This window comes from Pterocles gutturalis, unplaced genomic scaffold, assembly GCF_000699245.1.
Source record: "Pterocles gutturalis isolate BGI_N339 unplaced genomic scaffold, ASM69924v1 scaffold14638, whole genome shotgun sequence".
In the NCBI taxonomy this organism is placed as follows: domain Eukaryota; kingdom Metazoa; phylum Chordata; class Aves; order Pterocliformes; family Pteroclidae; genus Pterocles; species Pterocles gutturalis.
The window spans coordinates 52,849-68,456 of record NW_010123288.1 but is presented as its reverse complement, the minus strand read 5'-3'; the positions used below and the strand labels follow the sequence as shown (position 1 = coordinate 68,456).

The following is a 15,608-nucleotide window of genomic DNA, read 5'->3' as shown; positions in this document are numbered from 1 at the left end:
AAACCATTCTATGATTCTATGATTTTCTTGCAGACCAAGATTGGAGGGAGCAGGACTCAGGTGGTGAAGGGGAGGTGCAGCCTCCTCCCTGTCCTCCTGGTCCTCTCTCTGCCATGGATCCCCGCAAAGCCCTTAATGTTTCTCTTGCAGTGATGGTAGACCAGACCAGGAAGCCCAGCAACAGAATAAACACGGGGTTATTTGTACTTCAGATCAGTGCTGCTATATCTGCGTGGCCAAGGGAGGGAGGAGAAGGTTCCTTCTGCCAGCTCCACCAGAGAAGAAAACATTCATGAAAGTCTGCCGCTGCTCTTTGCTCTCCACTCGCCATCCATCAGAGAATCTGTGTTTGGGCTGTGGGGAGGAGATGGGAGGAACTGAATTAACAGAGCGTTGAAATAATGTCTGGGAGCAGAGACAGGTGTGAATGAGTTAAGCTCTCAAACGCCTTAAGCAGATGTACTTTAAAACTTCCCAGACTCATTAGGTTGGGCAGTGAGGTGTGGAGAGCTTTTGCTTACCTCAAATAACCTAGCAAGTACCTTTAGAGCACAACGTGTAACAGGACGAGATAGCTTTGAAACAGGATAAATGTACATGGGTGTCTGGCAAATGAGCAGGAGCAAGAGGTGATATGAGATGACAAAGCCTGCAGACACCGAGATGGAGAAGGAGACCTGACAGGGTGGCTGGCAGAGCCAAATGACACCATTTAGATGAGAAGGAGAGGGGCTCATTTTACATCAGCACCATTTGCAGTGTCATCAGCGGCCACATAAAGATGACGAACGGATGAATTATTTGATAGGAAAAAGAATGAAAGACAAAAGGTGAAATAATTCAGGGCATCTGCTGGGAACTAATCCTCCTCAAAGGAGAACAAAACCAACAACTCCCGGCTCTACACTGCTGGTTCTTGAGATTAGAGATTACAGCACTCAGGAAGAATTTTAAATATCCAGACATCTGCTGCATGGCCCACCCAGGCACACTTGTGTCAAAGGAAATCCTCATGACAGAGAAAGAACAAGGAAGATTTCCATCAAAAACATTTACCCAGCAGAAAAAAAAACCCAAACTATCCCAGATTTCCCCTTTGCCAACAGGGAGAGTTCTGCTGAAAATAATAAAAATAGCGAGAAATTGGTAGCAGGGATGAAAACTTGGAGTGATTTTTTATTTTTTTTTCCGATAGAGGGATGGGGTTTCCATATATCAGAGCACATGCAGTAACAACACGTTCCAAGGTGGCACATTGCACAAGTAGAGAAGCTCTGTCCTCGTTTAAACTGATGGCCCCGCTCCCATAGCCTGAAACCCTGGCCACCTCTAAAGTCAAAGCGATCATGGTGTAACAGAAGGTGGCATTAAAATCTGAGCTCTGTGCACCAATGGAGAAAGCACCTGGAAACAGAAACCCCCTGAGGAAGCAAGTCCCGACCAGACTGAGGCCCAAAACCATTAATCCTCTGGAAAACAGTACGGAACAAGGAGTATCCAAGTCTGGCTTCACGCTGGGCTTTTCGAAGGGGACAAGAAAGCCAGAGGAGTGTTTACTGCAGCGAGGGATTTGTATCCTGCTCCAGGGATGAACTGCAACAAAGCTTCACAGCCACGGAAAACACACAGTTCATCCCAGAAAAAGAACAGCCAGCGAAGCTGTGGAGTAAAATGATGTTTGACTGAGACATCTCAAAGCAGACCATTCAGCTGAAGAGCAAAACCCAGTGCCAGTGCCCATGGGCTCGCATTCCTCGCTCCCCGCTGGCCTTTCTTTTTAGGAAGCGATCCAATCTGATGGGTCACTTACAGTTCTGACACGTGCTGGCTCTCGCTAAATGAAAACATTTACAACGTGGGGGTGTTTTATTGAGAGGATTCCTAATTACAGCATGGTACCTGTGTGAGGCTCCACAGGGAATGAAGCCAAAGACCCAAACGTGATGAGAAGTAATTGCTGAAACTTTGAAACTGCTAGCACTGGGAGCCAGCGCCCAAAGCATCACAACTGAAACAATCAGATAAATAGATCAGATCAAAATGTATATGGAAAAATACTATGACTGTCAGGTTTTTAAATTCAATAACCAATTCTGCCGAAAGCCTTCCAAGGGAATTTAATAATGCCGTAAAAATGAAGTGTGAGTTACAAAAAGATGCATTTGTTTACTGGATCGTTTTGTCTCATCTCCTTTTATGGCCAGGCAACAACAGCCGGCCATTCTTAGTTTTCATCTCTACCACTAATGCAACTTTCTTTTGTCAGAACTTCATTTACAATAAATTCCTTCTGACATAAAATAGAGCCACATGTTCTGATGGTGAAAATTAACATGATAATCACGGCTTCTGAATTTGAGCGGAACAGGCGAAATGGGAGATAACCTAGGCTGGTCACATTTCCTGGTAAGGTGACTCAGCAGTAGGAAAAAACCACCGTAACTTGACAGCAGAATTCCCACTGGTGTCCCACGTGCCCGAGACTGAAAGGCAGGAAAGCAGCTCAAAGATGCCCATCTTCCCAGATCCTTTCCATTAGACATTTAAAACCAAACCGCTGGTTCAAACATAACACCCCATTTATTTATCTACTCCAATTACTCGAAAACGAGTTCCCATTTGGATGAACAGAAGTCCCGCCACCCCCACCGAGCAGGACGTGTACAGGGTGGGTGCAGGATACGAGGGGTGCAAGCCCGGAGCCTGCTTCTGCAGACAGGGCTCCCAGAGCTGAAGGCTCTGCTTGAGCACGAGCCCAAGGCTCAAGGTGTGCGGAGGAGCAAGGAAAAGAGCAGAAGCATTTCAAGTTGCCAGTGGAGCAAACATTTCTGTTACCTGCATTGCCATAGGAGAAAATAATCCCAGTGGTGGATCAGGGCCAGACCTTGGAACAAAGCTGGTCCTTGGAATGAATTTTTACTCCTGCTAAACATGTGCATGCTTAACTTGATGCCCATGATTAATCCCTCGGCTTCAGGGATTTAGCTGTGGGTAACTGTGAGCACAGGCAGAAGTATTTGCAGAATCGTGGTCTACAGGAATGGAAATTTTCAAGCATGGCTGTTTCCAACAAAAAGCTTTCACTGTGACTGGTGCTGAGCTCCGTGCGAGTGTCTTGGTAAGCAGACCTATCAATAAGCCTTCCATCGTCAGGCACACTGGGCAATGGAAAAACCTCCCTGCTTGTGCTGCAGCCACTGAACTGCAGGAAAGCAGCAGCTCTCTCTAGGAGTGTGTGTGACTCTACTAATACCATCCTTGCTCACTTGTGTGGAAGAAAAAACAAGAGCAGAGTTTTAATGTAACACCAAGGATCTATTTCTAAAGGAAACTAGAACCATGCTATTTATTTTGGGGGTTTAACTTTTGCCAGGCAAAGTGTTTTGAGTTACTCCAAGAGCAGGACATTTTTATTTATGGAATTCTCTTAATCCATTCTAAAAATCCTCTGAGCTAAACCAGCTTCCCAGTACCCGAATCTCTCGGATAACACAACTCACCCCCAAGATGTTTATTTACCAATAACAATTCCTCTAGGCCAAGCTTACCGGCCGGTATCTTTATCCCAGGGATAATGCTAAATCCCCATCTGACAACCTTATTTCTCTTGGGGAATTACAAAGGCATGAATTTAGAAACACATTTTTTTGTTTCCACAACTTGCTCAAAGGAACTTTATCTTCCCAAGTTACTGGATGAACCAATTATCAAGAGACTGTCACAAGAATGAACAAAATGTTCCATCAGCAAGGGCCACTCAGCTTTGCAGTGACCAGAGGAAAGGCTGCTGGGACAAAGGATGGTGAGCCCAGACCCAGCCCTTGTTGCAAGAACTGTTCAGAAGGTACTCCCGGCTGCCAGGTCAGAGCAGGAGTGCTGTGTGGACATCTCCGCACAGTCATCCTGCTTAGAGTCATCTGGGACACACCGTCCGAGCTGTTAGTTCAGTGTCAGGAAGAATCTGGCTTCAATTTTTTCCCTTCTTTTTCTTCTGTTACTTCATTCCAGAAACAATGTATACCGAAGAGCAAACTTGGCTGGGGATTATTTACTTTTTGCTAGAAAAATAAAGACTTTTTGTAGAACTCCTGCTAACCCATATCAGATGGTGAACAAGCAGTTTCAGGGAGCCCGTGCAGATGGGAATTGCTGTCCTTACACTGGTGAGATTACTCTGGAAATCAACATCTATTGTGAAATATTCTTGAAATCAACCACTATTGTCACCTACTTACTCTGAGTGTGATGTAACAGGTCTTTGACAGATGGCTTTAAAGAGGATCAACCCAAACATGCTTTTTATTTTACAAGACTTTTATTCTGTTTCACAGATTTGACTATTACAGCAGTGAGATTATTACAAGTGACTCATAACATTTAGTTCCAAATAAAAGTAGAAAAACACAAAAATGATAAAGTTAAATGAGATGTGATGTGTGGCAAATGTATTTTAAGAGCACAGAAAAAGTTTCTAAAAATACACTAGGATCAAGAACTTTGCAGACAGGTTTTGATTTAGTTACAATTTTGACACAGAATCACAGAATGGTTGCGGCTGGCAGGGACCTCGGGAGGTCCAACCCCCCCCTGCTCAAGCAGGGCCACCCAGAGCCAGTTGCGCAGGACTGTGTCCAGGTGGCTGTTGAGTATCTCCAAGGATGGAGACTCCACAGCTTCCCTGGGCAACCTGTGTCAGTGCTCAGAGTAAAGTGTTTCCTCGTGTTCAGAGGGACCCTCCTGTGTTTCAGTTTGTGCTTCTGTCACTGGGCACCACTGGGAACAGCCTGGCTCCGTCCTCTTTGCACCTTCCCTTCAGGTGTTTATATACATTAATTAGATCTCCCGTGAGTCTTCCCTTCTTCAGGCTGAACAGTCCCAGCTCTCTCAGCCTTTCCTCACAGGAGAGATGCTCCAGTCCCTTAATGATCTTTGTGGCCCTTTGCTGGACTCTCTCCAGTATGGCCATGTCTCTCTTGTACTGGGGAGCCCAGAACTGGACACAGTACTCCAGGTGTGGCCTCACCAGTGCTGAGTAGAGAAGGCTCACCTCCCTCGACCTGCTGGCCATACTCTGTCTAAAGCAGCCCAGGACACCATTAGCCTGCTTTGCAGCAAGGACACGTTGCTGGCTCATGGTCAGTTTGGTGTCCACAGGACCCTTGGGTCCTTCTCTGCCAAGCTGCTTCCCAGCCAGGTGTCCCAGCACATACTGGTGCATGGGGTTGTTCCTTCCCAGGTGCAGGACTTTGCGCTTCTGCTTGTTGAACTTCACTAGGTTCTCATCAGCTCACTTCTCTAGCCTGTCAAGGTCCCTCTGGATGACAGCACGACCCTCTGGTGTATCAGCCACCCCTCCTCGTTTTGTGTCATCAGCAAACTCCCCGAGGGTACGCTCTGCCTCATCATCCAGATCATTAACAAAGATGCTGAACAGGACGGGACCCAATATTGACACCCCTGGGGTACTCTGCTAGTTACTGGCCTCTAACTAGACTTTGTGCCTCTATGCCCAACCATTTGGCCAGTTTTCAACCCACCTCACTGTCTGCTCATCCACCCCACACATCACCAGCTTGTCTATGAAGATCTGATGGGAGACAGTGTTGACAATGAAGGCCAGGCAGACAATATCTGTTGCTCTCCGCTCATCTACCAGGCCAGTCATTTCCTTGGAGAAGTTTATCGACTTGGTCAAGTATGACTTCCCTTTGGTGAATAATTTTTTGTCATTCATGTGCCATCGCCTTCCCCAGGGGTTGACGTGAGGCTGATGAGCCTATAGTTCCCTGAGGCCTCCTTCTTGCCCTTCTTGAAGACAGGAGTGACATCTGGACATAGGAGGTCGTTGGGTACCTCTGCCAGTTGCCATGACTGATCAAAGGTTATTGAGAGTGGCCTTGCAAGGACATCTGCCAGCTCCCTTGGCACTTGTGGGTGCACCCCTTCAGGGCCCAGGGACTTACGTATGTCCAGTTTTCTTCAGTATTCCCTGACCTGATCCTCTTCCACCAAGAGTACGTCTTCCTTGCTCCAGCCTTTCCCTCTGGTCTGTGAACCCCAGGATTCCTGAAGGCTGGTCTTGCTAGTAAAGACTGAGGCAAAGGTAATATTTGGTATTTCAAACCTTTTTCATGTCCTATGTAACCAGGTCCCCTGTCTTGTTGAGCAGTGGGCCCACATTTTCCCAGTCTTCCTTTTGTCACCTATGTTCTTAGAGAAGCCCTTCTTGTTGTCTTTGATGTTCCTGGCTGAATTCAATTGCATTTGGGCTTTAGCTTTCCTAATGTCATTCCCAGATGGTCAGGCAATGTTTCTGTAGTCCTCCCAGGTTACCCATCCTTGCTTCCACCCTCTGTATGCTTCCTTTTTGTGTTGAGTTTGGCTAGGAGCCCTCTGTTCATCCACACAGGCCTCCTGGCATTTTTGCCTGACTTCCTGCTCATTGGAATGGAACTCACTTGAGCTTGGAGGACATGATTCTTGAATATTAACTGGCTTTCATGGGCCCCTCTTCCCTCCAGGGTCTTATCCCACAGGACTCTTCCAGGCAGATGTTTGAAGAAGCCAAAGTCTGCTCTCCTGAAGTCCAGGGTTGTGAGCTCGCTTTTCACCCTCCTTCCTGCCCTCAGGATCCTGAACTCCACCGTCTCATGGTCGCTGCAGCCAAAGATGCCTTTGACCTTCACATCCCCAATGAGCCCCTGCTTGTTGCTGAGTATGAGGTCCAGCAGAGCACCTCTTTGTTGGCTCCTCTGTCACTTGGAAGAGGAATTTATCATCAGTCCACTCAAGGAACCTCCTGGATTGCCTGTGTCCTGCTTTGTTGTCCCTCCAGCAGATATGGGGGTGGTTGAAGTCCCCCACGAGGACCAGGGCCTGCTCCTATCTGTCTAGAGAGCCTGATCCACTTGTTCTTCCTGGTCAGGTGGCCTATAGCAGACCCCCACTATAGTGTCACCTCTACCTGTCCTCTCTTTAATCCTAACCTTTAAACTCTTGTTCAGCTCCCCACCCATCCCCAGGCAGAGCTCCGTGCGCTCCAACTGCTCTCTCACTTAAATGGCAACTCCCCTTCCTCGTTCTCCTCTCCTGTCCTTCCTAAAGAGCCTAGAAAGCCTACCACCTAGAAAGCACAGTATATTGAAAACTGTTAATTGGAAAGGTGATAAATCCAAGAGTATATAAAAGGCAAAAATGAAACAGAAAAACGAAAGGAGGATGTGTGTGTGAAGTCTATTTTATGGCAAACTTCCAGTCCTTTGGCCACTATAAAGCAAAGTCAGTGGATTTCATATAAATTCTCTGTATAAAGGAATGTCTATGAACTGTGTACAATATGGCCCAGAATAATCATCTCATTATCAGGCTAATAGAGCTCCTCACAGAGGAAAAGAAGGTGCTTACGTCGTGGTTTCATCTTCCCAGAATAATACTGTCCGGAATTGGACTAGTGCCCCAAAATACCATTTTAGGAACAACGTGAATTCCTTTAATGGAAAGGAAATGCAGTAACCCGTCGAGGCTGCAGAAGCAGGGTGCTGGGCAATGGCCTCACTACTGCACACTTGTTTTAAAGTTCGTGTGGTTGATTGGCAGGGGGTGAGCCTCTGTGTTGAACACCCAGTCGTCCAGGGACAGCACGTCATCTTCACAGAACAGAAGATAGAGGTACCTGGAGCCATAAGGTGAGGGTAGGCGGAAAGAAGATGGACACAAAGGGAGATTAAAGGAAACTCAAGTGGGACCCCGAGCACGCACAAGCAAGCTCTGTCAGCAGGACTGTGATGGGGGCTGCCACTGGCCTCAGCTGCCGCGGTTTATGGTGACACATTTCCTGACTCCTTGCTTCACTCTCCTGCTGGAAACTACCACCCCTGGTGCAAAGGTGGCAAAGTGGGATGGGCATCTGCACTCGTTAGTTCACACCATCAGCAAAGGCAGATCTGCACCAAGTGGAGGCAAATTCAGGCCACAGTCACGCCTCTGTGTGCTGGACATTGACCTGGCAGAGGAGACAGCTGTCTCTTAAACCATCAGAGCTAAATTCAAGGGAGCTCAGCAGTCAGAGCCTCCCACTTAAAGTGGCTCTAGATCACAGGAAGAGTCCTTTAAATTCAGGACAGAGTGCCAATGACAGCAGTGGTTCTACAGGAGGAAACTACCAAAGCTTTGCAGCACCCATAGCCCTGCCCAGCTTTCCCCGCAGAGGATAAGACTTCCCCCTTATTATTAGAGACTTATTAAGCAGACAAGAGTGTTGATGCTGCAGCAATTACACTACTGCGAAAGGCCTCTGTGATACTAGACTTACTTCAGAGTCTCTGCGAGGAAAAAACTCTGTTGCATGTTGTCATGGAGTGGAGGTGTGCTGTAAACATCTCGGATGCCAGAAAAACCAGCTTCTACTCTACAATGTTTTTCCAGGGCCTGAGAAAGGAAAAGAAATCTCAATGACACGCAATAGCATGGAGTAAGTCATTAATCATCATCAGCTGCATTACAAGTCAGTGTTACAAATCATATTCCAGGTTTACAGTAGCCTCTGTCTCTCACTGAAGAGCGTAGTGATTACTCCAGACTGCAGGAATAAAGCTAGTTCTGATGAAATAGCAAGAGAAACATAAACCGCCCAAGTTAGTTGATTGATTGGCCTTGACGTTACACACACAGCAAAAGCAGATCTGAAGTGGCAACTCCAGCTGCTTGCAGAGCCTCTTTTCCAGGGCAGGAGACAAGTGTCAGTTCTGCCAGGGAAACACAGCCCCTGCCAGGACGTGGAGCAGCAGCCAACGGGCTACGGCATGAGCTAGAGAGAGGTGAGGGACCTTCTGGCTGGGGGGTCTTTGCGGGAAGAAGACAAGACAAAGGGTAAAGACGGGTTTGCTGATTTTTCCTGGCCAGCGACAAACCAGTGGTTCTGAGCAGTCCAGATATTTCAAATAGAAAGCTGACTCCTTTTTGCAGAGGGCTGTTACATTAATAGCAGGTTTTGCTGTCTGCAGCACTCTGCCCCATAAACCTCCACTGTTTTGATTGACTGATTGATTTTAGCGTAGCCCAAATGGGAGAAGAAAACATTCAAAATGATCAACAGAGATGCCATGCTAAATTGAGCTATTCCGTGTATCCCTGCCCCACTGCTAATATGTCTTATTTAATAATTTCTGCTCTTTTTATTGACTGAAGGAGAGGTTTTTGTAAGAATCCAGCAGCCTGTAAGAGTTATTACTGCGAATTTTCCAAGCATACCTTCACAACCTCCCAGCCCCACTCCCTGTACTTGGGATCGTGTGTCAGCCGCCACATGTACATGTAGCTTTCCACCACTTCTGGGCGTAGGATGTAGTAGCGCTCGCTGAGTCTGGTTGCCATGGCTTCAGTTCCAGCATCAAAGCGAAAGGCTTCAGGGCCGAGTTTGGTATCTGGACAAAATCACACACGTGCAATGATCAGTTTGAGGAGAAAGCAAGTAAACAGACTGTCCAGGTGCTTCTACACTGCTCAGGCTGCCAACACCCACCAATCCCAGAATGGTTTGGGTTGGAAGGGACCTTAAAGTCATCTAGTTTTTTTTTGCCTTTAAAGCCATCTAGTCCCACCCCCCTGCCATCGGCAGGGACCCCTCCCACTAGACCACCAAAGCCTCCTCCAGCCTGGCCTTGAACCCCTCCAGGGACGGGGCATCCAGCAGGGGTTTGGTTCACAATTACCACTCCACCAGACTGAGCCATTTCCCTGCACTGCAGCAGGGAGGCTGTAAGAAGTGGTACTTGGGACCTGCCGTCACTTCTGCCTTTTCTTCTGGTCCAGCAGCAGCCTCTTTGAAAAGAAGACATCAGGATGATGGGGAAGGCTTAACCAATTTCACTGGTATTTTATCAATAAAATATTAAGAGTACCTTGGTCTTTTTGAGTGTCCCTTAGGTGAGAATCTCAATCTCTCACAAGCATTAGCGAGCACTCACATCCCTACTTTCAACACCAACCCTCTTCCTATTCAAAAAACAGGGAAACTGCTTATTGATCATGCTGCAAGGTTTCTCTTGCTATGTCTACCACAAAGCAGTGTTTCAGGGATTCATTTTATTTCTCTAAATATTTTGCACACCTTCCCTGTTTGCGTGGGGATCTAACTGTTTGCTAGTTGGACTGTTTGCTGAGAGCCAGGGTGACATGCACAGACATTCTCTGCAAAACAATGAGCTCGCTGAAATGACAGCACCGTCACCAGCGTGGGCAGGCTTGCTGCTGTCCTTTCTATGCTGATGGATATTGCTGAAGGTGAAAATTGGCTCCAGGCACTCCCAACCAGAGGGTTATTAGTTCGGGTGGCTTGTTTTAGTTCTGTAAGTGCTGGCGGAAAAAAAAGAATTATTTGCACACATCATTTCAGGTTAGCTGGGAGTTTACTGGGCAAACATGCTGGGCACCGGCTGCCAACACGGGCTTGCTGATGTGGTGAAGGTGTGAAACAATCTTTGGGAACAGTTAGAGCAGACAGACCTGTGCTTGACAAGGTCCTGAAAAGCAGACTGCTGCTTCGCTGTCTGCAGCCTCAGAAGAGCTACAGAGATGCCTACAAAGAAGAGAGCGGTGTCCACAGCGAGCTCATCTTGTTGAAAGCCCTGCAGGCAGAGAACTAACCCAGTCTCTCATCCATCACCAGTTACTGCTCTCCCAAAGCACTGACTGAAAAGCACTTCGGGTGCTTCATTTTTTGGTTTCCTACCAGCAGCTGCAGGTCTCCAACACTCCCCTGTTGGGTTTCTCAGCTGCTCTGCTCCATATAGTGGGACACCCTGCAATGAATCTCTGTTTATCTCCCCTTCTTGTCTGCAAAGGATGTGAAAGGACAGACTCAATCTCTAGCCTTGTTGGGAGAAGGCTAGCTCTGTGACTGGGAGGCTGGACTAGGGTTCAGCTCTGGGTTCATTTCCCAGCTCTGCCCCAGGAGCTCACATCTGCCGGTCCCTCTGCTCCAGCTGTCTGCTGTGTAGAACATACTGCTTTCTCTTCTAGATATCCCAGAAAAGACAAGTAAAAATCATACACAGGGATGCAGATGCTGCTGAAGCACCAAATACCCTCCCGCAAACCTCTGCCACACAAAAGCTGAGTCTCCTAAGGCTGGAAGCTCTCTCTTACTGATATTTTCTAGGCAGCCCACAGGTTTACCTGAGCGTGCGTAAGACTCGTGACATGTGTTTGTTATTTCTGCAGCGAGATCCACGTAATGTTGCTTCCTCTCTTCTCCAGCGTGTTCAGCTCCAAGCGCTATCATGCCCCCAGAGAAGCAGGCCAAGTGGCCCATTTTGTGCTCCAAGACGCCACCCCTCCATTCAGCAATGTAGGTCAATCCTCCAGCGGACTTTTTGACCAAATGCTTTTCTATTGCCTAAAGGGATGAAAACAGGATTTCAGGATACTTAGTGGACAGAGTGAGGAGTGAATACCAAGGAAAGCCAAAGATCTAAGACATTTTTGCCTGAAACATTCTGATGATCCATGTCCCACACAAAAAACACAGAGCAGCAACCTGCTCCTTACTTACCTCTAGTGCATCGTCATACATCTTTTTAGCTTCGGTGTCTTTCTTGTCTGACATCAGCCAAGATTTGATGAGATATTCATAAAAGCTGTCCCCAAGCCCCCCAATGGAGACATGGTCTGTAGTGGGAAAACCAGAAAAGAATTTCAGGTTCATGGCATACAATGAGCAGTTGCTTTACAAAGAGCAAACAACTATGTCCTATTTAATGCCCTTGTTCTCTCTTTCCTCTCTCCAGTTTCCTGGGGAGAGCTTGCAGCATTTCCTTTTCAAAAAGGAAGAAAGGTGGAAAGTGCAATCAGAAGAAAAATGTTCTGTCATTTTACAAACCACTACTATCCCTTACCAAAACTATTCAGAGGTCGTATTTGCAACCGTTATTTATACTGCAACTTGAAGATGCTTCCTGTTTATGAAGCAATCATCATAAATCCCAGCCTCGCAAACCAAAAGCAATGGCAGGTATTGATAGATCTCTGCTTATATGAAGCCCCTGGGTGCTGCCTCCCTGCCTCAGGAAAGGGAGATCGCACGCTGGGTCACAGCGAGCTGCCAGCCAGGGGCTGCCGTAGGGACCTCTCCGTCATCCCATCTGTATTCCTGGCTCATGGTGCGATCCTGGGCCCTGGGGAAGGCTGGGGTTGTTGGCGTATTAAAATGATAAAGTCAGGTACGAGGATGTGCACTGAATATTTTCTTCAGCAGAAATCAGATTTTCAAGGCTATCTGTTCAGAGTACACAATGCTGTGACCTTACTGGAGAGGAGGATGCTGAGGAATTGCACTGAGAAATGGGCATGACAGCTGCAGGTTTCTGCCTGGGGGGAACTGCTGGATGGATTTGTATCTTTAAACTATACCGCAGGGAGAAAAGCAGCACTCATTCTTTCAAGCAGCCAAGTACTCCCCTTTTTAGAAGGGCAAGACAAATTACCCACCGTGGACTGAAGCATCCCTGTTAATTAACAGTGCCCACCTCTGTGTCTGCATGCATCCCCGTTTTAAACGTAAGCGGATGCAGCAGGGTTTTCGGAGTTAGCTGTTTGGATTTTTATTTTCCCTTTCACTGGACATATATAAAGTCCTGAGGCTTATTCTAAATGCTAAACCCTACCAACAGAAGAGATCAACAGCCATGCATTTTCCTGACCTGAAGAGCAAATATCCCCGACACAGTGTGTCCAATGATCCATGGAATAATCCATAGCAAAACAATGAGATTAGGCACATGAATTAAAAAAAAAAAGAGAGGACAGACTATTTGCAAACACCGGCTGCACAGCCTGTCTTTAAAGAGAAGCTCTGTGATCCTAAGTGTGTCATTCATAAAATCACCGAAGCAGGAGCTCTGGTACATAATTGCTTTCCATATGGCATCAGCTTTGCCAGCGTTTGCCTCCTAGGCACTTTGCATAAACAAATCTCTTATTTCAGCAGGGGACCATGCTTTAATTTTCTAAAGGTAACAACTGTGCTCAGAAGAGGTGCAGCACTGCCTCTTCATTTAGAGGATCTGCTCATTCAGCCAGGTCAAAGATACACCTTTTAAGAAAATCACAGCAATTCCAAGAAAAACAGCTTCCTGCAAAGAGCTTTAATGACAGGAGAGAAAATGAGAGCTTGGCACCTACAGGGAACATCTCAGTGGCAGGCTGCAGCTGCCTCCCGACTTTGGTCCTAATCTATTTCTCACCAGCAGCACTGGAGGTGCAGAAGAAGCTGATCAGCCTTTTCCCTCACTGGAGTACGGAGTCAGAGCACAAGGTCATCTTCTGAGCAACTGCCACAACCAGCCTGTGCCATGAGCTGCCCTCGTGGCGTGAGAGTCTAGGAGAGAGGTGTTCTCTAGTCCTTCTGCATAAATCAGCCTGTCCCCGAACAAGGACTCAGAGGCTACTTTTACTGAGCTCCAAGAACCAGACACAGGCTCTACATGTCAGCAAGGGAGCAGGTCAGTACGATGAAGTCAAATTAGCAGACATAAATAGAATTAAATTAGTGGCAGAAGAGATGAACACTGAGTATTCAAGCTGAGTATCTCAACCATCTGAATTAAGAGCACAGCTCTTCAGTTTCCCAAAGATTCTGTAACGATCGGTTATGGCAACAGACAGGCACTTCTCCTCCTCTCAGGACCAATGAACAGGCAGAATTATTGCTTGTGTCTGGGAAAATGTGCAGCGTGGCTGCCAGTTGGGAATAACCTAAAGAAAATGGCATCTCAGGAGTGCGGTACGGGACGGGAGATTAGCTCTTTGAGTGGAACATACAACAACTCTGCAGGGACAAGTGGAGGGGAAGCTGAACTGCTTACAAAGAGGTTGGTAACTTTGAAGATCAATTAACAGGACAAACACAAAAGCCTATTTTCTTTCCTCACAGCACCAAAGGACAGCTCTGGTTTAATGGGACAACTACAACCATCCAAGATGCTTTGCTGGGACACCTTTCAAGGCCAGCTCTGTCAATTACCACCAGAGGTGCTGCTACAGCAGTTAAAGGTCAGGGATTGCTCACAGCTAGAACTCTCTCACTGTCTCAGATGATGGCAACCATGCAACTGCCTGTCAGTTACCACCGGAGCTATTAATGCAGGAGTTAGAAAGGTGTGGAGCCACCTAGTACAGAGCCACGAGACATGGGGACACAAGGGAATGCAATAACTCAAAGAAAACTGCTTAAACAATATAAATGTAATCCACTGACAGGTTAAAAAGAGCTTCTGAAAAATATACTTTTCTTTGCTTTGACACAAAAACACAAAATCCATCACCTCTCCCTTGCCACAACAAGCAAATCCTTAACAGAGCGGGAAGCTGAGGTCAGAGATCTGGGGCACAGCAACAGAAGTAGCCTCTCATGTTCCTGCCAAGAGGGGAAGCTTCTGCCCTTTGGTGGCACAAAAAGAGGGGCAGAGTCTCTCCTCTGGGTAAGGAAGGGGCTGTGTGTGTAAGCAGGAAATAATAATCATTCCTTGGCTACACCGCTCCTAATATTTCCTTGCTCTTTTCAAGCCCTTTCCTGGTAACTGCTCCTCTTTCCTACCAGAGCAGTATCTATTTAAGGTCCATGTCTTGAGAGCCGGCCAGTGCTGGGTTCCCAACAAAAGAAAGAACACACTTGTCTCACCCTTCTTGCACAAAATTGCCCTACGCAGAGGTGCCATGGTAACAGGCACACGAATGCACACGAGAGAACGCATCCCTAGATCCTGCAGGAATCTGAGACTCTGTAAGCCCTCTGCCTCTCCAGGTGGTTCCTCACTTGCTGCAGCACGCTGGGGAAGGAAATCTCATCGTGCTTCTGCTCACAGCCTTCACCTGCAACTCCCAGGTGGTCTGTGGCCTGTGTGATGACTGCAGGATGAGGTCTTAAAGACATGTGCTGATTTCTAATATCTGTGTGATGAACCATGTAACATTACCCTCTCCCGTGCAAGAGAGGCCCTAATTCTCTCTGGAGGTGAGACACTCAGCTGGAAACAAGGCTGATGGAGTAGGTACACAATGACTATATTGCATCTTACAAATCGGTTGCATTATCTAATCACATGTATAACAGCCTGCCTGACAAGACATTTCTTTGGCTCGCTGCTCTGACAGTTGCTATTGCTTCCTAAAGAATAATGGAAAGACTGAAATGCTCCAGGCAGAACTCTGAACACAAAGTGATACCTACGCTGCACCCAGTTCCCTGTCACCGGGCTGAGAAAGTTGGGATAAAGGCCCTGTGGCTTCTCAATTCTGTTCAGGACTTTGCGGATGTTCATCACCTAGGAGAGATGAGAGACAAGAACTATGTTACTTCTCTGCTGAAAAAGCAGCCAACGGTTTTGCACTGTCACCGAGAACTCTGTAATTCATCAGCGCTGCTCCCTGGCTGAACAAGCACAGCGGTCTGTAACACAGTGAATCATCATGCAAGCCGAACCCAATGACACAGCTCTCCGGCGAGAGGGCTCGTATGGAGAAACTTTTCTGCTGGACTCCTCAGCACAATCTTTATCCAGCTCTGTGGGATTGCAGACATGATTCTAAAAACCCTGCGAGGCCTCAGCTCA

General features: G+C 47.1%; 1 protein-coding gene across 1 annotated transcript in view; it reads right to left on the bottom strand.

The window, feature by feature from the left end:
• Positions 1–7,229: 7,229 nt before the first annotated feature.
• Positions 7,230–15,608, bottom strand: part of MAN1C1 (mannosidase, alpha, class 1C, member 1) — a 40,559-nt gene continuing 32,180 nt past the window's right edge. Inside the window, exons 6-11 of the mRNA XM_010077855.1 lie at positions 15,227–15,320; positions 11,552–11,667; positions 11,176–11,395; positions 9,250–9,422; positions 8,312–8,427; positions 7,230–7,672 (exon numbers count right to left, since the gene is read on the bottom strand). Coding sequence (XP_010076157.1) covers positions 7,555–7,672; positions 8,312–8,427; positions 9,250–9,422; positions 11,176–11,395; positions 11,552–11,667; positions 15,227–15,320 — 837 coding nt within the window. The 3' untranslated portion in view covers positions 7,230–7,554. The remainder of the gene's footprint in view (positions 7,673–8,311; positions 8,428–9,249; positions 9,423–11,175; positions 11,396–11,551; positions 11,668–15,226; positions 15,321–15,608) is intronic.